Here is a 22527-nt window from a genome sequence, read left to right as displayed (position 1 = left end):
ACATTGTTGGTTTATATACGCAATGCTACACTTTTATCTTATTTGAATTGTCCATTTGGAAATGAGGAGTAGCTTATATATACTGTTTGTGTCTCCTCGCTTTCTCTCTTTTTCCCTAGTTCAGATTTCCTATTGATGTTCTTTTCCTCTTCATCTTTGGAATCTGCACTATACACATTTTGCTGTTATTTCTTCTTTGTGTTTCAGTCTTGCCCTTTCTGTAATGTTCTTCTTGTTCTTCCTTGTTCAGGAGGAATCTCCTCCTTCTCTTCTCCCATTGCTAGGGTATGTCTTCTGTTCTGTTCCCGTCGTGCCTTGTCCTTCTTTCCTTGCTTGCCTGCCTGGCCAGTGGGTGTGCGTGGGGGTTGTGTTTGGTACGTCTGTCTCTCTATTTCGTATTTTCTCTCTTGCGTCTCATTGTCCCTTTCTTTCTATGTCATTGTTGTAACGGTTGGGTTTTCCTTTTGCTTACTTACACTTTACATTCTCCTCCTTGTCTTTTCCTATCTATTTCCTCACTCTTTGTTTGCTCTTTTCCCGGATGTTCTCTATGTCACTCCGTTGTTGCTTCCTTAGTGTCCGTCCCTTGTTCGCACTCGTTATTTTTTTATCATATCTTGCATTTGTTCTTCTGTTGGAAGGAAAGGGATATGTAGTATCCTGCATATGTATTGTAATGTATTTTCCACCATCTGCTCAGCCAGTGCCTGTGCTCTGAACATAATGGAATGTTGGAGACTGTCGAGCCTCGGAATGTTGGGACACAGAGAGGTGAATTGACAGTTGTGCATGGGCTGAGCAGCAGACAGGCTGCTCCTGGTGGGGCTATCCTTCAGAACTTAAATACTTGTTATTTAGAACTATACTACTTGTCAACTACTTGAATAAATCTTACTGAATTACTACGGGAAACATCGTTTACAACGCGGGGATTACATCGCGATGCCATTACATTGCGGTTTTTACAACGCAAGTCGTTACAACGACTTGCGCTAGATGGCGCTCTAGGACAAGGAATAGTATAATTTAATATCCAACACCTTCCATACTGTACGTAGACTGGAGTTGGAATAGTAAATTATACTACTCCTAAGTCCAGCGCCCTCCAATGCAAGTCGTTGTAACGACTTGCGTTGTCAAAACCGCGATGTAATGTACCACGATGTAAATGTATGCGTTGTAACGTCATACATCCAATTACTACTTCCTGCGTGGACCTCCTCATTACACAGTGCCCATTTGTATCCCACTGTATTTTAGCCCTCAGTTATAGCTCATGCATATTGTGCTCTGTCTGTATCTACGGCCTTGAGCTGGTCCGTGTGAGTTAGTGCCAGGTTTTTATCAAGTTTTCAGTTTATGGTGCCCCTCTAAGTCTCATACTTGCACCTTCAGTTCCGTCCTCTTTCCCCGGATGTCAGCATAGCTTTACGCTGCTAGGAAGATTAATTCACTCCTTATTACTGCCTTAAGTGCATCCCCATGTCAGAGATGACACTTACTGTCTTTGATATATGCAGAGATTTTCTAATATCTGCTGGGTCCCTAGGAGTTAGTCAAGCCTGGCGTACATTTGATTTGAGGGAGAATTATAGATGGAGACACTTGAGGAGGGATGTTGGGCTCTCCAGATGTCTGAGAGGCTGAGTGCCTCCATCCAATTCTGCCCCAACTTATAAATGGCCCCATTGGGCTGAACAGTCCAGTTCTGAATCCATTACCAAATTAAAATCCCCTCCCACAAAAACGTCAGTATCTGGGTTGGTCATAACTGCAGCTAAGGCATATCTTATTAACCTTTCCTGATTATCATTAGGGGAATAGCGGAAGCAGACTGCAAATAAGTTGGATGCCATGGTGATTCTCGAGGCCAGCAAACGGCCAGGGATTTCAATGTGTGTGGTCAAAACCTTCCCTTTAAACTTACTAGCAAGTAGAATAGCTACTCCTGTGATCCATTGAAATCTAAGGCATCCATAGTCTAGTTTCAGAAGATGGGACTCCTATTGCATGTGTAGCACGGGTATACGTTTGGCATTGTTAAGTTCCCTAATATTAAGACTTTGTACATTTTTCTGATTTGCCAATCCGCCTCTGACCTTAGGTTACAGGGGAACCCTACCTCGACTCAGCAAAGGTGTCCGTCTCAGATAGGGTGAAGTACATTGCGGAGTGTAGTGTTTCCCCAGAGTTTTCCCCAAGCACAAAAAGAGCAGCATAAGCTAGTTTCAGCCCTCTCCCTCTAACGTAGAGGCCCAGGAACAATGTGGGGATCTTCAGTCTCTCAGGCCTTTGATTATGTCCAAGGGGCCACGTGATTGACTTGGAATTCCCTTCCATCCCAGCTCCCGCCAATCATGTGCAATATTTTGCATCAGCCCTGCCCTGATGCTACGACCAGTGTCTTTTGAACTACTCTGAGGCACCAGGCAGTGACCAGTGGCAGCACCTTATGGGTCCTCGAGCTTGTTGTGTTCATCCTCAGATAGGAGCTTATCCACTACTGCCTTACGTTCTCATGTTATTTCCTCTTCTGTTGGCTTAGGGGGTGGTCCATGAAATGGGACTGTATTCCATTGTCCTGTCTGGAAAGTGTTTTTTTTTTCCAGATTCAGGTAGATCCAGCACTACTCCCACTTCGATCAGTATCTGATTTGCATTGATTCGCCATTCAGTCTGGAGAGTAGATAGAAGGCGTGGCCAGAGCAATACGTTGACCCTTGTCTCTAAGCAGCAAGGTGGTATGTAGCAGCAAACATCTCCTTTGTAGACTAAATGGGGACGTATCCTGATAAAGCCATACTTTGGCTCCCCGGCTGTTATAACATCCATCATTCGGGCTGCCTCAACGATGGCCTTCTCCTGCCAGTAGTTGTGGATGCATGTGAGAACATCCGCCAGCTTGTCCCCTGGACCCAATAAGTGGCCCACTTGGTGGGCCCTGTCCTGTTGTATATGTTTCAATGCCACCCTGCTTGACCTCTCTTGGGACTCCCCTAATGCAGTTGTTTAGTCTGCAGGATTTATTCTTGAGGTCTTCAAGATGACCCTGTAGTTCTATGTTCTGGTCTTGCAGTTCCAAAACTTCCTTTCTGAAGGAATCCAGTTCTTCCTCACTGGTGGCTTCTTCCATGGTGGAGACTCTCTGACCAAGCTTCCCCAGGTCCTCCTGAATTTCTTTGAGGCCCCTGGTAACATCATCATAAAGGACGGCTATATTGTATTTTCCCAAAGAGGTCCTCCATAAATGCTGCGGCGAGTGAACCCTCAGTTGCACTTTTTAGTAATCCATGTTGCAACTGGGGGGCGGACTTCTGTCCCCACCTTGGTCATTGCTCCTATGACTATTTTGTTTCGGTTTTTGGAGGCTGCTTTAGCAAGGACATTTTTAATAGTCAATTCCTTATTATGCCTTTGTGAAGACATGGTGGGGGCAGGGTGATTATAACTCTCTTTTCCCCTTTGCAGCCTGTGTGCTGTGCCTGGTAATTCATGCGCTATCTGGTTTTCAGCCTTGGCAGCCTGCGCAGGCCCTGGGGTTGCAGTACCACGTCTTAGTTTAGGTGGGCAGCAGTGAAATGCATGCTAATATGCTCCTTTATTGCTGCATGGGCCGGAACAATGTGGTGACAAGATGCAGATTTCTTGGTGCGCCTTCTGACCATGAGATTGGCTGTCCTGAGCAGGCAAAGCTCAACCCATACTGCTATGGTGCCATTAGTCCCCATAGGTGTGGCGTGCCAAGCCCTCTGCTGGTATTGCTGTGACCAGTGAGGCCTCAGGGGCAATTAGTGGGCATAACACAGCTAACACAGCATGTGTACGGCCTCTGATGTAAGCCATGCAATCCGTTCACCTCTTTCTTCACTGCTGATCTTCTGGTCAGGATTCCACTCAGTGAGGCATCGGGTTTCGCAGCAGCATGGGCAACCACTGCTGCGGGTCTGCTCTTCTTCATATATTGTCTCAATGGGGTGGTCAGCAGACTTGCGTCTCCCCTTGTAGTCTTCACTTTTCTACAGCATGTGCCAGTTCCATTCTGGCCCCTGGGACTCCTCCGATGCCTCCTGCTGTGGCCACCCCTCCTGGTCCAGGGCTTCATCTGCTTCACCATGCATTGCTCCTCCAGGCCACGATCTCTTAGCCTCCAGCGTCTCTCGGAACATAGCCACCCTGCATGAACCAAAGTTCCACTGGATTCTCAGGGTACCATTTCACACTCTATCCAGTGGGTCTCACCACAGGAGTGACAGAAGGTGGGCTGTTCCCTGGGACAGGACAGTAAGCAAGCAAATAACGCTTTCACTCCGGCGTCATCTTGGCCACACCCCTCAAAGCCTTATTTAAAGGAATTCAGGAAGCCATTAAATGGTTAGACCTATTGGAAGCATTGGAACAGCAGGTAGAGTTGTTTTCAGATATTTGTTTGGACGTTGTAAGGTCCACAGCTCTAGCAAGTTGGGTGTCCATAGCCTCTAGACACCAACATTCTCTAAAGGACTAGAATGCACACTTGACTCAGAGATCAATATGAGATCATAAAAATGCTCTTTGAGGACTCCAAGTTGTTCAGTTTAGATCTAGAAGAAAAATTACGGAATTTAATCAGACCATTATTCAGCAAAATAGAAGCTCCAGCCAGACTTTTCATGGAGATTCATGGCCACATGCAATGTGTGTTTACTGCACAGTGGGCTCATCTTATAGCATCTTCACAAGTTTTTCCCTGACAAATGTCCAATCGTTAGATACCATGATTCTTTCTGCAGTGGTGCAGTTGAAGGAGTCCTCTAAAAAGATTGTGATTTCTCCTCCTGCTCTGTGTTGGGGATTTTGGTGTGCAAGTCTGTATTCTACAGGGATAGCTGTGGCGATGTTGGGTGCCTAATCACAGGTTATCCATGATTCAATAAGGAAGAGGCATCCATTTGTAGCATGTCCCAGATTTACATGGTGGGTTGGCTGAGTAAGTGGGCGTTGAGGAGCAAGCATGAAAGCTTTTCTCAGGGTACGTGATTGATGGTAGGTGTGGAGGTTGCTTTGTATGTTGAGAATGTGGTAGGTGTTGTGGTGAAGGTGAACTGGCAGTGGATGCAAGTTAAAGCTCCTTCCATGTGGTTGATTTTCCTCCAACTATATTCTAATGGAAATTAGGATTCTGTTTACAATGTTTCCTGAAGGTTATATTTGGTTATTAACCCTTTCAACGCATGTGGAATTACCCCACAGTGCCCCCGACGCAGACACCCACCGTGTCATCAGATGGCCGGGGGCCGTCCGACGCATGGAACGGATTAAAGAGGTTCCAACTTTGGGCTGATAGTGATCTGCATTGGGATGAATTTGTTCTTTACCAGCTTTAGGTTTGGAATGGGTATCAACATCTGGCAACACGTTTCCAGAAAAAGCAAAAAAAGTAAGGCAGATGGGAGAAGGGTCAAAGGAGAGGAGTAAAACCAACACTGAGGAAAAAGATGGTGGGTACCAGCTTTGCCAAGTACCACGTTTTGTGGGTTAGACAAATGCATAATTGAGCTTGTTCCAGTATCACTGCATTGTTATACATTGCCAAGCATAAAGTATTATCTCCTCTATTTTAGTATACTGCTTGAGGCCCTCTGCTTAATAAGCATGACCCACCACAACTCATGGTTTACATCACCTACGGCCACGCCACTGGAGAGCCCTGTTCTGGGTCACGCAGATTTCAGCCTGCCCTGGGAGCTGCTTGCTTCCAGCAATCATGTATAAGCAGTGGCAGCTCCAATAGGGAGTGCTGCGGGCGCTGGGGCGGGGGAGGGACAGAGTATGTGGTAGTAAACTCTGGCATACGGCTGAACGGAGATAAGTAAAAAATAAATATAAAACGATTACAACGTCATGTCATGTCATGTTTTCATTGTTGTGCTGTATAGTTTCCATGATTCCACTTCACTGATAAACACACTTCAATATCTTCCCCTCTCCTTAGTTGAAAAAAAAGTAAAATGGAAAAGAAGAAGAAAAATCAACAAAGGGAGCCAAAGAAGGCAAGGAGATCAGTCTGGAATGTCTGATTCTCATTAAATGTGTTTAGGGTTTACTGCAGCTTTCTTTAAGGTGGTGATAGAGACACAATTTATTAGAGACCTTTGCACAGGGGTGTTACCTCTGCTCAGGCTGTATATCTTTAAACATATAAAGAACTCACGATTTTGATATTTTCATTTTAAACACAGAACAAAAAGTATCTGAATTCAAATAAAAACCAGAACTGGGGGATCTTAGTTGTTTAACTGCTATAGCGTCACTCACAACGCCACACATTAAGCACGCTAATTTTACATAAGACACATTGTAAACATAGCTATGTCACACGTCTGAAGACTGAAATCTTGGAAGCTATGAACTCTGTTTAAAGTAGTGGTTGTATCATTAATATCAGAATCCTCCGGAATGCAAGAGAACTAGATTCATAGCAGGTAACAAGGTTATTAAAATTAATGTTCTTAGATTCACAAACATTGACCTCAAATGAATTACAAATTTAAATCCTTTTTAGTGGTAAAGTCCGATTTTTAGTCACAATTCTGAAAATGTTACCTTTAGAAAGTTAGTATTTCCTTGTCCTAGCAATTTGGTCCCTGCAATCTGTGTCCTGGATCCCATGACTGTGAATAGAGTGTCAGTTGCCTTTGGGTATTCCTCCAAGACGGTAAGACAAAGGGGGACCAGCTATTGGCAGGATAGGTCATCCTAAACCAAAGGGGATGATGGACGGAGTGTTGAACATTGCAAGCACTCACCCCCAGTCAACTGATCTGGGTTTAATCCATCATCACTCTTTAGCTCACTCCGCCACCCCAGTTAAGACATGGCCATATGCAAATCAGTCTGACCCTGTGCCGCATGGGAACAGTCTAGCCCATACTGCCAAGCCATGTCTTCCCTGGACCGGAAATAAGCATCCTGGGACCGGTTTCTGGCTAATCAGTCGTCATCAGCCAGGCTAGCTTGAATTCAGTGGCAAAGTGAGCAAGGGACCCACGGCTGGGCATACCGTGCCAACTTAGGGCGAACAAAGCAAAACCAAAGGGGATGATGGACGGAGTGTTGAACATTGCAAGCACTCACCCCCAGTAAACTGATCTGGGTTTAATCCATCATCATTTTTTAGCTCACTCCGCCACCCCAGTTCAGACATGGCCGTATGTAAATCAGTATGACCCACACAGAAGGCTGAGAGGTTACCATACTGTGAGTACACGGCATGGTCCACAAGTGACCCAGAGACGTGGTGCACCTTAGTGTGTGCATACCGCTCGGGTCATTACATAGGTCCTGAGGAAAACCTAGTATTACCACCTAAAGGTTGAAACATGTAGACCACCACGATAAGTTTTCTTTGTAGATACCTCAGGCCAGTTAAGCCTACTTAGGTATCACAGACTGTTTTTAACCTAGTCTTATTGCTGATCATTAAACTCTTAGGAGTACAATAAAGACATTTTTAAACTCACTTTGGGGCATATTATCAATGTCCAGCGATAATTATCGCTGGCCGTGCTTAGCGATAAATTTCTTATTGCAGGCTATCTCTGTAATTTCTTGCCCTGGTAGCACGTTATTACAAACGCTTTTCTCCAGGGTGATAAAAATTCCAGAGATAGCGAGGTTATCGCCGTTTTGCAGTGATGTTCCCTGCAAAACTGTGATAACCTTGCTGATACAACCCTGTGGTCATATCAGCATAATCCACCCCCTATGTCAAACATAGGTAAGTCAGGATTTTAGCAGACGTTAGATTTTGGCGAAAACGTCTGTTTTCGCCAAAATCTAACGTCAGCTAAAATCCTGTGGGCTGCCTTGTAAATATCGCGATGTGAACATAAGCGATATTTGAAAGGTAGTCTATCCGGGGTACGCCCAGTGATGCCCACTTTGCATCTCATTAGAGATGCAAAGGGAGGCGATGGGAAAAAGGGTGCTAGCATGTGATTATGCATGTTTGCACGCTCTTGTATATAGGGTGATAGTTTTATCTCTGCTTTTTTGGCTTTTTAAGCCAAAAAAGAAGAGATAAAGCCCTTGTAAATATGCCCCCAGGTCACTCACTTGCACCATTGTTTCGAAAAAAACAGCTCCACTGTAAATCAGGTGTTGAAGCACACACGGGTAACATTCGGTTACTTGGGTGGGACCCCTATGATGATGCATGTCACCAACTAGGTTGGTGAGTAAGGGGTCTTTTTAAAACAGGAAGAATTTTTTCATTTCTGCTTTTATTTCTCGTCCTATCTCATTGATTTCATTGTTGATTTCTCCGGGGTATACTCCTTCTAGTGTTTATATTTTTATTTTCAAGGGGAATGGGAGTATCCCTTATTGTTATGACCCTTTTTCTCTTTTTATTGGAGATACAAACAACATCCACCATGGGGTCACACCACCCTCAGGTATTAAAGTTGGAGAGCGAACTGATCTCTTTTAAATAGTTTGATTTTAATTCCATGCCAGGTCTCGACCATCTGGTGTATTAATTCTAGTATCCTTTTCAGGCATCCCATATCCATCAACCAAAGAAAACTTTAGCATATGCATTTTCACCTGACTATGCTTTTCAGCTCAGACCACTGTACACAGCAACGCATCCAATTGATTAAATGTGGTTGTCGGTACTGGGCATATATCCCTAGATATCCAAACTAACACGGTACCCATTCCGGACCTATGTTTTGGGGAAGGCTAGCCATGTTTCATTCCAAGCCTTCCAAGGGGAATCATTTTGAATTTACCCCGTGACTTGTGTGTAATACAGAAACTGCCCTAAACCCCTCCATCTCCTTCAGCATGTAAGGATCCGAGGCAACAGGGTCCTTGAGATAGACGGGTGCGCCATCAGCACAAAGCAATATGGCATGTGACAAGGTCACATTGGGAATCCCCCATGGCAGGAGTCTGGCCCGCAGCTGACAGGTCAACAGCTCTAGCAAAAATATCAGAGGGGGGGGACAACCCTGCCTAGTTTCCCTCCAAAGGACCAGACCCTTTTTAAATAGAAAGAAGGAGAAAAGGGAATACTATGAATCGTTAGTGTTTCCCAGTATGAGATTAAAATCACCCAGGAATATCAGATAGTTGTGATAAGATAATAGGTGATATAATTAGGCAGAGTCCCCGAGGGTGATAAATGCTAATGATTCTAGTTGCTTGTTGCTTGTTGAAAGCACTTGGAAATGAGGCAATGGAAGGAAACAATGGGATGCCATGTGCTAGCAAAGAATGTTTTAATATATTACTACTGTGGCAAATCCGCATTTCTGCATGGCCACCCCAGACTGTCCGCCTTCTTCTGCGCCCTATTTTTCCTGGACTTTGAACTCTGTGCACTTTATTGCTGCTAGACAGGAGTAAAGTGCCAAATTTATAAAACTATTATATATCGCAATGGCTGTGGATAGATCTTTATTACTCCAAAGGTGGTGAAAACAGTTGATCCTCACAAAAGGGGACAAGGTGATAAAAATGAAACAAGTCAGAAATAAGGAGCAACTCTATGCTTTGCGTTGTGGGGGGACCTAGAAATTTGCCAAAATGTGGATGCAGTTTATGGAAGAAGCTTCAGGGTAGGTTGAAGGGGCTGACTGTTTTATTGGGAAATTGGTTTATCTAGGTTTGCTCTTGGTATTATGAAATCTGGATTCTTACTGCTGCTTTTATGACACATTTTGTGATGAAATATGATCTGTTGAAAGCCAACATTACTAAGATCAGATCGGAGGAGGGGGCATTGATCACAGACGAAGTAGATATAGCAGGACGATTTAGATCGTATTATGCAACCCTTTACTCCTCGCGACAGACGGATATGGATGAGAATATACGAGACTATCTAGAACATATTAAGTTGCCATTCCTGACGAACTCACACAGAGAATTCCTTGCCCTCCCCATAGAAAAAGATGAAATCTTAGAGGCTCTGTCTGGCATGAAGTCGAACAGTGCACCGGGGACGGACGCCCTCACAGTGGCGTTTTACAAAACCTTCATAGACCTGTTGCTTCCGCATATCTCCACGCTGTTTGATGACATGTGCGTCAAGGGCGAGATGCCACAATCCATGTGTGAGGCCATCCTAGTAGCTATTCCGAAACCAGGAAAGTCTCCAGAGGAGTGCAGCTCTTATAGACCATTATCCTTGCTCAATGTGGATGCTAAGCTATTCGCAAAGGTCTTGGCCTCGCGCCTGGCGTTGCTGGCTCCGGAACTGGTAGCCCCGGAACAGGCGGGGTTTGTGCCGGGCAAAAAACCTCACTTATAACTTACGAATGGTGTTTGGCACGATGCAACATGTTCGACGGGACTCTAAGGCACTGGCGGTCTTTCTAGATATGGAGAATGCGTTTGATTCTGTTGAATGGGCCTTTATGAGTCAGGTATTGACTAGAATGGGGCTGGGTCCAGTCTTTTTGCAGATGATGGGGGTGCTCTATAAGAGGCCTACTGCAAGAATACGACTAGGAGATCGGATTACGGAAGCGATGCCGATTACCAGAGGGACGCGGCAGGGGTGTCCCCTGTCGCCTATCCTATTCGCCCTGATTGCCGAACCCTTTGCATGTGCTCTCCGGGAATATCATATCCTGAGAGGGGTGAGTTTCCCCTCTTATAAGATACTGGTCTCGATGTATGCAGATGATACTCTGCTGTATGTCAGGGATCCAGAGAATAATCTGTCCCCGGTGCTACGGGAGGTGGTGCATTTTGGGGCACTGTCTGCCTTGAGAGTTAATTGGACTAAGTCTATTGCTTTCCCGTTAACCCCGGCCACGGCTAGATTCGACATGGAATACCCGCTCCAATGGTCTGATGATCCAGTACGGTACCTAGGGATACGGCTTCACGTGGACTCTGAAGTAGTAATAAGGGAGAACTATGGTAAGGCCATTGCCAAGCTGGAAGACGAGGTAGAGACTTGGATTGGATTACCTCTGTCATTAATCGGTAGGATTTCAATCATGAAAATGGTAATATTACCCCGATTTCTATTTTTATTTACCAACATCCCGATAGTTCTCCCGCGCTCCTTTTTTGTTAGGCTTAATAAGTCCATGCTCCGACTTGCATGGGCTGGTGGACAGGCGCGGGTTAGCTGGAGAGTGCTGACGTTGCCTTACTGTTTGGGGGGGTCTGGGTGCCCCAGACTTGGAGCTGTACTACAGAGTGGCACAGGGCACACAAGGGCACAGCTGGATACACGGTGAGAAGTCGGTCCCATATCTTAGGCTCGAGAGGTTGTTTGCTGACCCACTACCCCTCCCAGCGATAATTTGCAAACCGGCAGACCGGAGGGGGGGTTTTCTTGACTTCCTCAATTCAACCAGGCACGCCTGGCACTGCATTTTGCAACAAACGGCGGGAGCATTGTTATACTCACCGATAATGCCCATAGATTGGGGGGTGTGGCTGCCTCCTTGCAGGGACACAGGAGTGGTACGGGCACTGCGGAAATTAGGTATTCACATGATGGGTGAGCTGTTCGACGGGGGCACAGCTAAGACCTGGGACGAGGTTGCAGCTGCGGCCGAGGCCCCTACCCAGCTGCAACGCTTCCAATTCCACAGGGTGAGGGGAGCGTGGAGGAAGCACCTAGGGGATGATATGGCTGAGCCTCCTGAGTTTTTGGAGTTAACTTATCTCATTAAGCAAAAAAGTCCCCGCAAGCTGATATCCAAGTTATATAGTATAGCAATGTCACAGAGATCCCACCAATACACTAAGGCCAGATTGGCATGGCAAAGAGACCTAGACAGTCCCATAGACGACGCCATGTGGTCGTATTGCTGCGGGGGGGCTCACTTTGTTTCCTTTTTTTTAATTTCTTCTGTTCTTACAGTTACGTTAAATAAGAAAACTGTGATTCACAGGGGGGAAAGTTGCTATCGAACTGCTGTACAGTGCTGAAATATTGGTTGTACTTTTTGCGGGGTGTGCTCGGCGCGCATTGATGCCCGGCCTCAGGGATGTGGGATAAGATTTGCTGCGGAATACCTTGCGAAACTGTTAGCCGGTCTCAGGGTTGTAGGTGAGAAGCAATGTATGTCACTGAGTGTTCACAGTCAAAAATACAATAAAAAAAAAAAAAAAGAAATATGATCTGTTGATGTATCCACATACTTTTGGTTTATTATACATTTTGTTCACTAAAACCATATAAAAAGAAAAGGAGTAAACTGCTTTTGCTTCCATTTGAAGTTGGTATAGGAAATACACCCAGGGCTGGAAGTTGAATGACACAAGCGGACGGTAGCACCTATTGTCCATGTTGGAGTGCGCCCAGGAAACACAGCTTTAGGCTTACCTTGTGTAGTATGAGTGCAACAACCTAAAAAATAAATTACTATTACACCAGTCAGAATAAACCTTTTGCACAGGCAGAAGGGCTGCTTTTAAATAATAATAATAGGTCACCCCTACGTGCACCTTGTTGGCAAAAAGACAAAGTAGGATGCCTAATAGTGGAACATGTGTAAAATTAAAATGAGCATTTTCCTCCAGCGACTAGGCCCTAAAATATTTTTCACTGGCAGGTCTGTAGCTGTATCATAGAAATTGCCAAATTCAAGATTATAAACATTAATCTGTCACTTTTGAAGGTAATTGGCTACAAAAGTCATCTACTATTGATCACCATCTTCCTTTATGCACTAGGCGTCCCCTTGTGCACCTGCCCCCTGCTCCTTGGTTCACGCAGGACGTTAAAACAATGAAGTCTAAGTGTTAACATCTGGAAAGGTGCTGGAGGAAAACCTATTCATCAGATAGTAAATTAACTTATAGGTTAGCTCTAAAACACTATCACCTGGCCTGTAGGAAAACGAAAGGGATTTTTATTTCTGATTCTATTTCTAAGGCCAGTAATCGCCTGAAGGCTCTTTTTTCTATGATAAAGAAGCTGGCAGGGGCTGACACCTCCCCGGCTCCTCCGACATTCGAGGAAGTTCAATGTAATGAGATCGCTGACTTTTTTACCACCAAAGTCGAAACTATCCATAATTCCCTGGCAGCTGGCTTGCCGTTGCCCAGGGGTGAGCTTTCTCCCTTTATTTATGGTGAGTCTTTTTCTCCCAAGGAAGTGATCTCTGACTGGCCTCTATTGGATCGAGAGTCCTTCCGCCTCTGCCTTTCTAAGGTGAAATCTGGTTCCCCTCTAGATCCTATGCCTGCTGCCATTCTTAGTCAGCTCGCACCTGCTCCCCTCTTGGTTGTCCAAGAATTGCTTAATGCCTCTCTTCGGGAATCTATATGGAAGAGGGCTATGGTTATCCCTCTTCTGAAAAAACCTGGGGCGGATCCTAAAATCTTTGCTAATCTCCGTCCTATCTCTTTGCTACCCGTGTTCTCAAAAATCCTTGAGAAACATGTAAACACCCATCTGACTGCCCATGTGGAGGCAGTAGGCTATCTCCATTCCTCTCAGTCAGGTTTCCGCACTCATTTCTCTACGGAAACTGCCCTATTGGGGGTTACAGAGACTCTACGTGCTCGTTTGGATCAAGGCGAAACCATGGCGCTGATCCTGCTTGATTTGAGCGCCGCATTTGATACGGTGTCTCATTCTATTCTTCTCACCGCACTAAAAAATGGAGGGGTGACCGGGTCCGCTCTAACCTGGCTAGCCTCGTTTTTGTGTCAGCGCTCATTTCAGGTCTGTTCATCTAGTTGCTCCTCCTCTATTCGCGCATCTGCTTATGGGGTTCCCCAGGGGTCCACGCTAAGCCCTATGCTTTTTAACATCTACGTGCGACCCCTGGCCTCTATTGTGGAGGATGCTGGACTATCCTTCTATTCTTATGCGGACGACACGCAGATAATTTTTTCTTTATCCTCAAACAAGGAGTGTTCCTTTTCTACTTTACAGGAGGGACTTGGTCGCGTGGCAGAATGGATGCAGGCGAATTTACTAAAACTTAACGGTGATAAAACAGAGGTAGTTATACTGGGCAAGGACAAACAGCTCTGGGGCCCGAATCACTGGCCCTTGGCAATGGGCCCGCTACCCCAACCGGTTACGCATGTGCGCAATCTGGGCTTCTTGCTGGACGATTCTCTATCCATGCGTCAACAAGCGGTCAGCATTGCAGCCACCTGTTTTACCATCTTAAGGTGGCTTCGGAAAATCCTCTGGCTGCTTCCCACTTCATCTAGACGTACCGTGGTCCAGGCACTTGTCACCTCCCGCCTTGACTATGGTAATATACTTTATCTGGGTAGTAGCCAGGAGGTACGAAAGAAGCTCCAGTTGGTGCAAAATTCTGCCGCCCGGCTCCTATGTAATGTCCCTAGGAGATCTTCCATCTCTCCCTGTCTGCGGGACTTACATTGGCTGTGTATAGAGAGCCGTATTAAATTCAAGGCTCTCTGCTTTATGTTTAAAATCAAACAAGGCCTGGCTCCTCTATATCTGCGATCACTTGTTTACCGTTATGTTCCTTCTCGGTCCCTTAGATCAGCATTTGAGGGTAACTATGTGATCCCTAGATTTAGATTGGTTAGAATGGGCGGTCGCTCCTTCTCCCACCTCGCTCCTAGGCTCTGGAACTCTCTTCCTGTTTCTTTAAAATTGGAACCCACTTTTACACAGTTCCGTAGGGATCTGAAAACCTGGCTCTTCCCTCAATAAACAGCTATCTCAGTTTTGGCCTTTACCATCTCTGGCGCCGGGAGACCCCATGGTGGGTAGCTGTGCGCCGTTATACATTTAACTACAATACAATACAATACAATACAAAAGCCCAATTCATGGTAACATCAGATTATTATTAAGTATTTAAGAAATGTAACTTTTAGAATGTCGTACTTTCTCTGACTCTATGTTCTAGGGGATAATTTACATTAACCCTTTCGCCGCGGCGGGAATTCCGCCGCGGCGCTGGGGGGTGCGGGGGGGCAGCGCGGTGGCGCTGTGCTCATGACGGAGCCGCTCCGTCATGAGCCACGGTTGAGCTGTGCTCATGACGGAACGGTTCCGTCATGACTCCGCCCATTTGCGTTGTCCCCCCGCACAGGCGGGGAAACAGCGCCGCGTAGGCGGAGCGGCTGCCAACGGCCGTGACATGACGGAACCGTTCTGTCATGAGCACACGGCAACCGTGGCTCATGACGAGCGGCTCCGTCATAAGCGGGGAAGGGGTTAACTCTCTAACAACTTTAAGCCAAGTTATTGACCTTAAGGAGGTGTGAAATCTGTTCCCAGAGCAGAAAAAAGGCTTAGGCCTGGTGACAGGGTGGAATGGGTGTGGGGCATTTGATCTTCTGAGCCGAGGAAGGAAAATTGGTGTGGACCCAAGAACTTATTTAAGTCAAAAGGGACAGAAGTGAGACTTGCTCGAGTTAATATAAGCAGAAAACCAAAAGCCCTTGTCCCCAAGTCCCTCACTAGCCAGGCTGGCTCCTAACCTAGTGAGAGGGAATCCAACATTGTATATAATCACTTTAGGATGCAAGGACTACTTGGTTATGATGTGTGTCAGGTAAAGCAAATTGGGAAAAAAAGATGAGTTATGATAAGTTGAACAAAAAATTATTTGTCTTAGCAGAAAAAAGAGAGTAGTGAGAGGAGTGAGGATAAGAGTAAGAGGAGAAAAGGAGAGATCCTTAAAGGATCTAACAAGAGCCATGAAGTGGGTGGTCACATTTTTCAAGTTTGTCCTCTGATGCAGATACTGTTCCCCTTGTTAAAAATGGAGATTGAAATGTTGGTTTAGACTGATAACCTGTATTCTTGGGAAATCTTGTGAAGGTCTGATAGTTTAATTTTATTTTACAGATTTGTCTCAAATATGGTGTTTTGGGGGAAAACAAATAACAGGGAACAGATTGTATATGCATATCATGGTAATTAGGTAATTATTTTTTTAGGTAAATAAATAATTACCATATCATGGGAGTTAGATAGATAATTAAAAATGGTTGGAAACTTGACCTGCCGGGATTGATTATGATCCTTGTCAATACTTTCAATCCACAATTCTGTCTCACCTTCATTACAGTCTGGTCCTTTGTAACCATAGTCACAGATGCACTTGTCTTGTGAAGAGCAGGAACCGTGAATACAAGTTCTTGTGTTGCAGGATACCACTAAGGAAGAAACAACAAACATATTAAAATGAAACAATGGTATAGCATCCAATAAATCAACTCAAGAAGCTATTTCACAAGATCCTAAATGGCTATTATCATAGCCTATCTGTTTAGCTCATTCTGCCTAGTTGCCTGCTTTAACCTCTGATCCAGTAATCTATTTGATGATTCAAGTATATATTATTAGTGATAAATACGATGTCGATATACATCATAATATATGTGCTTATAATAATGAACTCGCATCAGTGTTGTTGAATTTACCGATATGACCTCCCCCTCAATACGAGTCAGAAATACGTGGTCAGGCAGGTCCTGTGACCTAGGTCTGAAGCAACTGATTGACAGATCAAAGGTGGGGCAACCCATAACCGGCAGACAAACGCGTGAACAGGAAAACGCAGATCAATCCCACAGAAAGGCAGCGACACCACAATGGTCTCAGGAGATTGGCCCCCAATAAAACACTTTTGGCCGGAAAAGCACGCGTTCTCAAAACACCATAAAGTCTGATGCCACACTAAGTTAGGACCACTCCGCCAATCAGAAAACAGCACACACACTACAGACAGTGATCATGTGATCCCCATGTCGAACATCTGGACACGTACCCGCTAGCTCCACGTTGAGTCCGCATTGAGACCATTGTGGGTGTCTTATCAAGTAAGCAGATTTATGGCTTTGTGACTAGGCCCAAATTCTTGTTCTGCAATGAATGCACAATCGCTAATTACACTTTGTGAAATGTGTCAAAAGATGACCGAAACCAATGAACTTTGAAACAGTCTTTTGGCCCGACTCTGTAAGCTGTGCTGAGAACCCAGTCTGTCTGCCACAGAAGCGTTCAGATATTGATTTGTAGAACAAGCCTCGATTCATAACAAAAAGAATGAGAAGTGGAAGGTTAGCAAGCATTGGCAAAGGCCAAAGGTCTAGCCTTAACAAGTTTGTATATTTTTTAGTTTTTTACTTCAAGCATATGCTACAAAGAGAGAAAGAAAAATACATGATGTAATATGCTTAGAAGAAAAATTGGAAATTAAAAAACAATATGCTGTTTTTCAATTTACAAGTCTTTCATTTGGCCCATGCAATTTATTAATAATATTTGTGATGGAAAGAAGAATAAATAAAGACCCAAACAAGCACTAAAATTTCAGGCAGCTGCAATGCTACAGTGTTACTTAAACATTGAAAAAGAGTGTACACAATATTCATTCGCCCTCAAACTACAGTGGATTTCACTCATTTCTTGTATGGCTATTTACAGTCACATCAGTGTGGTGTTCATCTCTGCTCACCTTTGTACTGGGAGAGATCTGCATCAAATTAAGAAGGCTCCTACCATATGAGGCTTCTGTCTGCCCTGTTAAATAGCTGTATTTGTAAAACAAAATCAAGTTCCTTTCAGCACAAGACAGCTGTCAATCAATTAATTCACTTGTCATTCGCTAGGATATCCATGTGTTTGCTGCCGGTCTCAGTCGAAAAGCCCTTCCTGAAGTCGATGAGCGAGGATGCAGTGTCGAGGGGGAGGGAAGGGTGTTCCAGGCTTTGGCAGCTAGTTGGGAGAAAAAACTATCTCTGGTGCGGTTGCGGCATATGTTAGGGATATCTGTGAGGGCGAGGTGTGTGGAGCAGAGGTTCCTAGGTGGTCGGTACAAGTGTGACCGTGGTTCATATAGGTGGGTCCTTGGTCATGGAGGACTTTATAGGCATGGGTAAGGAGCTGGAAGTGGTATCTCTTCTGAACTGAAAGCCAGTGGAGGCCCTTCAGGTTCTGGGTGATGTGGGTTCTCTTGGGCAGATTGAAGATCAGTCTTGCTGCCGTATTCTAGATCGATTGACGTCTTTGCATGAGGTTGGAGACTGTGCCTGCACACAGCACATTGCCGTAGTCAAGTTGGGTGGTGGTGAGGCCTGCCTAACCATCTCACTAGTCTGATGGGTAGCCACTTGAAGATCTTGTAAGGCTAAGGAGATGGCGTTGACTTGGTACTTTCTGGATAGCTTGCTGTCGAGCATTATGCTGCAGTTACGGGTGTGGTCTTTTGGCATGGGGGTGGGACCAAGATATGGAGGCCACCAGGAGTCGTTCCAGAGGGCGGTGTGTTTGCCGAAGATGAGGACGTCCATCTTGTCTGTGTTGAGCTTGAGGCAGTTTTCTCTCATCCAGGCTGAGATGCTCTTCATACAGTTGTCAAAGTATTTCCTCACTGTGGTAACACAGTTGTGTTCAATTATTAGGTCTTGGCTGGACAGCTCATGCACTCACTTGGAGAGCCGGGCTGTTTTCAATTCAGTGGGCTTCAGACTTACCATTTGCTAGCTCTATTAGAACTCTCTAGTATCCTTTGTTCCCATTTGTCCATAGCATGAATGTGTGATGTCTCTTCCTGTGTTTGGCCCTCTCCCAGAGCATGAACCCAGTACCTGTGTCCTTCCACTGGTTCGGTTTTAGGAACTACATTTTTCTTTGACTTTGAGCAATCCACATGAGGGCTCATGTTTTTACTCGCTCGGTCTCCTCCCATCCACCCCAACCCTGTTGCTTATTTTCCTTCACATATCGGCTTTATTATTCATCTCCTTACCTGCCCAAACACACAAAATGCAATGTAAATGTGTGTAACCACATATTTAGTTGGCAGCAGCTCTTGCTTGTCTGTATAATCTATAAACTTTCCCAAAAAAAGTTATGATTTATAATCTTTCACAACAAAGGATCGACCTGGTTGATGCATCTCCAAAGGTCAGTAGACTGAAGCAGTTCTTCAGGAGGAATTTCCTTTAATTCTGCCATCCGCAGAGCAGCACATACTCCATAAAGATTGATTAGGATGAGGCATTGATAAAAAAAACAAGGGGGACAATGCATCTCAAGCTATCGCTTCCTGGCATATGTGTGTCGATGTTGTCTTGGCATTGAAGTTTCTTGACATTGATGGTCCGTTCCATCTACCAAATCACATAGTTTTCTTCTCAAACACAGCCTCATCTTCCGGGATGTTTTACTGCACCTGTACATGCATTTTAATCAACTCTATAAACCTCATTTTAGTCTGGTAGGTACTGGTCCTTCATGACAAGGGACACGTGCACTCACATACGCTTCACTCTGAGAAGGGCAGCTGCATCAGAGCTCAATAAAAATATGTTATGTTATGTTAATAACATTTATAGAGCGCTTCTGTTACCCTTAGTTGTCCTGGTGCTGAGCACTGCCTAGTGGTTCCCATGGAGTAAAGCAACTAAAATGTGTAAATAACCAGGTTTTCAGCCCTCACCTAAAGGAGAGGAGCTCAGTTTGATTTCTAAGGTGGAGTGGTAGATTGTTCCATGCTTCTGCGGCAGTGGCAGTAAAGCTCCTGCCACCTCAGCAGGTTTTTTTAATCAAGGGAACTATCACCTGTTTTGCTGCCAGAGAGCGCAAGGTTCTTCTGGGGACCACTTGAACTGTTGTTTCAAGTAGTCACGACCTACTCCTTTTAATACCTTAAAGACTGTACAGAGGGCTTTAAATTGGGCCCAATGTTTCAAAGAAGCTGTCTTAGTTCCCTCTTGACAGAGACAAACCTAGGTATACCAGTCAGCAGCCTAGCTGCTGCATTTTGAACTACTTAAAGTTTGTTCCTAAGTCTCTTTCGGATATTCAAGTAGAGACTATGACAGTAGTCTAAGCGGGATATAATGAGGGCTGTAACCACTGTCCTCAGGCTGTCACCAGAAAGAAGAAACTTTATTTTCCTCAGAGTTCTGAGAAGAAAGAAGGAAAAATAGACCACCCCACTTATCTGATGTCCAAAAGTGAGTTTATTATCTATAATCACCCCCAAGTTCTTCACCTTCTCAGCTGGTTCTGGGAGCGTTCCCAGTTCTTTCGGCCATCATTCCAGTGTCCAGATAGCCATGTTATTACCAAAAATATCCTCAGTTTTTTTGGAATTAAGTCTCAGGCAGTTGGACGCCATCCATCCTGTGATGGCTTTCATACAGTTGTGGCATTTTATTCCGGTTTCAGATTCATGGCCACGCTGAAGGGACAATACAATTTGCCTATCGTCCGCATATGATGACAATTGGAACCCGAAAGACCTTATCAGGGCTCCAAACAGGGATACATAAATATTAAAAAGTGTAGGGCTCAGGGAAGACCCCTGAGGCACCCCACAGGGAAGGGAGAAGGGTTTGGACCTAGCCTTGTCCAGGTCCACTGTTTGCACTCTGTCCGTGGGAAAGGACTTCAGGAGATTCCAGGCCGTGCCTTGAACCCCATTTTCTGATAAACGGCCCATCAGCACCCCAAGATGGACCATGTTGAAGGCCGCCAAGAGATCCAACATGATCAGGATAGCGGTACCTCCTTGGTCCAGGGTCTCCCTAACCTCCTCAGAAGATTTGATCAAAGCCAACTCTGTGCTGTGTTCAGCTCTGAATCCATATTGGGTTGGATCCAGTATATTATTGGACTGCAAGAACCGGCTGAGTTGCACATTCAAGGCTTTCTCAATAATTTTTGCTGGTAGTGGAAGGCAAGAAATAGGTCTTTAGTTGTTCGGGTCCTTGGGGTCAAGGTTTAGTTTTTTAAGCAGAGACAGAACGGATGCTGTCTTCCATTCTTTAGGAAAATGCCCTGACTTGAGAATAGTGTTGAACAAGGGAGTGAAAGCTGCCCCTACCGTATCTGGGATTTGTTTGATCACAGAGGCAGGGCAAGGATCCAGCGGTGAACCAGATCGAATCGCCATTAAGAGTTTGATCGAGTCTTGTATCTCTAGGGGAGAAAAAATGTCTAGTGTCGATGTTACATTAGCCACAGAGTTCACCACACCAGCGGAAACTTTACTGTTGTGAGCCTGATTAAGGGTGAATAATGAAAAAATGACTTCCACCTTTTACGGAAAAGAGGAAGCAAGATTTTCACAAAGTTCAGGACTACTTTGTGTTTTGGACGTATTGAGGGTCGTGAGTTTAACAAGGGTCCTGAAGAGTTCCTTGGCAGAGGATGTAGCCACATTAATCCGTTCCGAAAAGAACCTCTTTTTGGTGTCCAGGAGTAGTTTTTTATAGAGAGAGACTTGCTTTGTTAGCCTCTTTATCTATCTTATGGTAGCCACTCCTCCAGCGTCGCTCTAACCGTTTACAGGCCTGTTGTTGCATATTTAATTCTTCTGAGTACCAGGGGGCAGATGGATGGACCCGTTTAGGGGTCCACCATTTTACCGGGACAAGTTTATTGCAAGCGGCCTCTAACCATTCAGTGTAGGCTGCCGTTGCATCATCAGCTCCCTCAGGTAAGTTGCGAGCCGTGGCTTTTGGTAGGTCACCTAGCTCTGAGCTATTAATCTCTTTTCAGACCCTAATGGCTGTCTTATCCTTGAGCTCAGATTTGCCTCGAGGATACATTGTCTGTGCTAATTCAAATAAAATGGCAGAGTGATCTGTCCAAGGGAGCGGCAACACTTCTGTGCAAGTCACATTGGGATCATTGGAAAAGATCCCATCAAGAGTGTGTCAAGCTACATGGGTAGGACCCTCTACCAGCTGTTTGAGGTACCCATTTCTCATCATTTGGCTCAACGTTGCAGTGTCGGGGTCTTTACCATCCTCGAGGTAAAAATTAAACATCCCCCAAAACGGTAAAAGAATTTGAGCAAAGACCATCCTCTAGTAGCGTCCCAATGGCATTCAGGAAATCAGCTCTGGGGCCAGGGGGGCGATAAAGGAGGATTCCCTTAAATGTATCATGGCTAGAGGTGCGTACACTGAGCGCAGAGCTTCGCAAGCAGAGTTTGAGGCTGTGAGGAAACAGGGTTCTAGTGTGTTATGGAAAATGGCCGCCAATCCTCCCCCTCTCCTATTGGGTCTGTCTTGCGTATAACAAAGAAAGCCCGGGGGAGTTGCTTTGACTAGATGGGCCCGATGCTTTGTCAGACCAGGTCTCCGCTATGAATGCTAGCTCGATGTTTTGTTTCTCTATCAGCAAAGCAAATTCCATTCTGTGTTTAACCAGCGACCTAGTGTTTAGAAGTAAACATTTAAGTGGGGCAGAATTTACAGTCTTTTTTGACACTCCCTCCATTATTATGGGGCGGCCAACTGAGCGATCCAAAATGACATTATAAGTCATAGGCGTCGCTTTCAGCGGAATCCTAGTGCAGCATGACTTCCCTTCAACTGGATTTAGCCCATAAGAAAGTCCCTGGTATAAGTTATAAGATCTGACCCCAGCGAACCAGGGGAACAGGTCCTGAGCCCGGTCCGTGCGCGGACGGGCGCAGACGGGCTTGCCTTAGGCTCGCCAGCGGTGCTCCCATTGCGGGCGTCCGTTGTGGGGGCGCATCAGCGTGCCACTTTGTAGGAAGTGCAATGGCCGCTGAACTCTCCGCCCCGAGTTCCCTCTGG

At 45.3% G+C, this 22527-nt stretch overlaps 1 protein-coding gene across 2 annotated transcripts in view; it reads right to left on the bottom strand.

Annotated features, from left to right (window-relative positions):
* LOC146839641 (uncharacterized) overlaps positions 1-22527 on the bottom strand; it is a 712826-nt gene that overhangs the window by 414039 nt on the left and 276260 nt on the right. For both annotated transcript variants that reach the window (XM_085650377.1, XM_085650376.1), the window contains exon 4: positions 16021-16119. In XM_085650377.1, coding sequence (XP_085506503.1) covers positions 16021-16119 — 99 coding nt within the window. The remainder of the gene's footprint in view (positions 1-16020; positions 16120-22527) is intronic.

Source organism: Triturus cristatus, chromosome 4_1 (assembly GCF_964204655.1).
Source record: "Triturus cristatus chromosome 4_1, aTriCri1.1, whole genome shotgun sequence".
Taxonomy (NCBI): domain Eukaryota; kingdom Metazoa; phylum Chordata; class Amphibia; order Caudata; family Salamandridae; genus Triturus; species Triturus cristatus.
The sequence above is the reverse complement of the archived record's forward strand: the minus strand, read 5'-3'. Positions and strand labels throughout refer to the sequence as shown.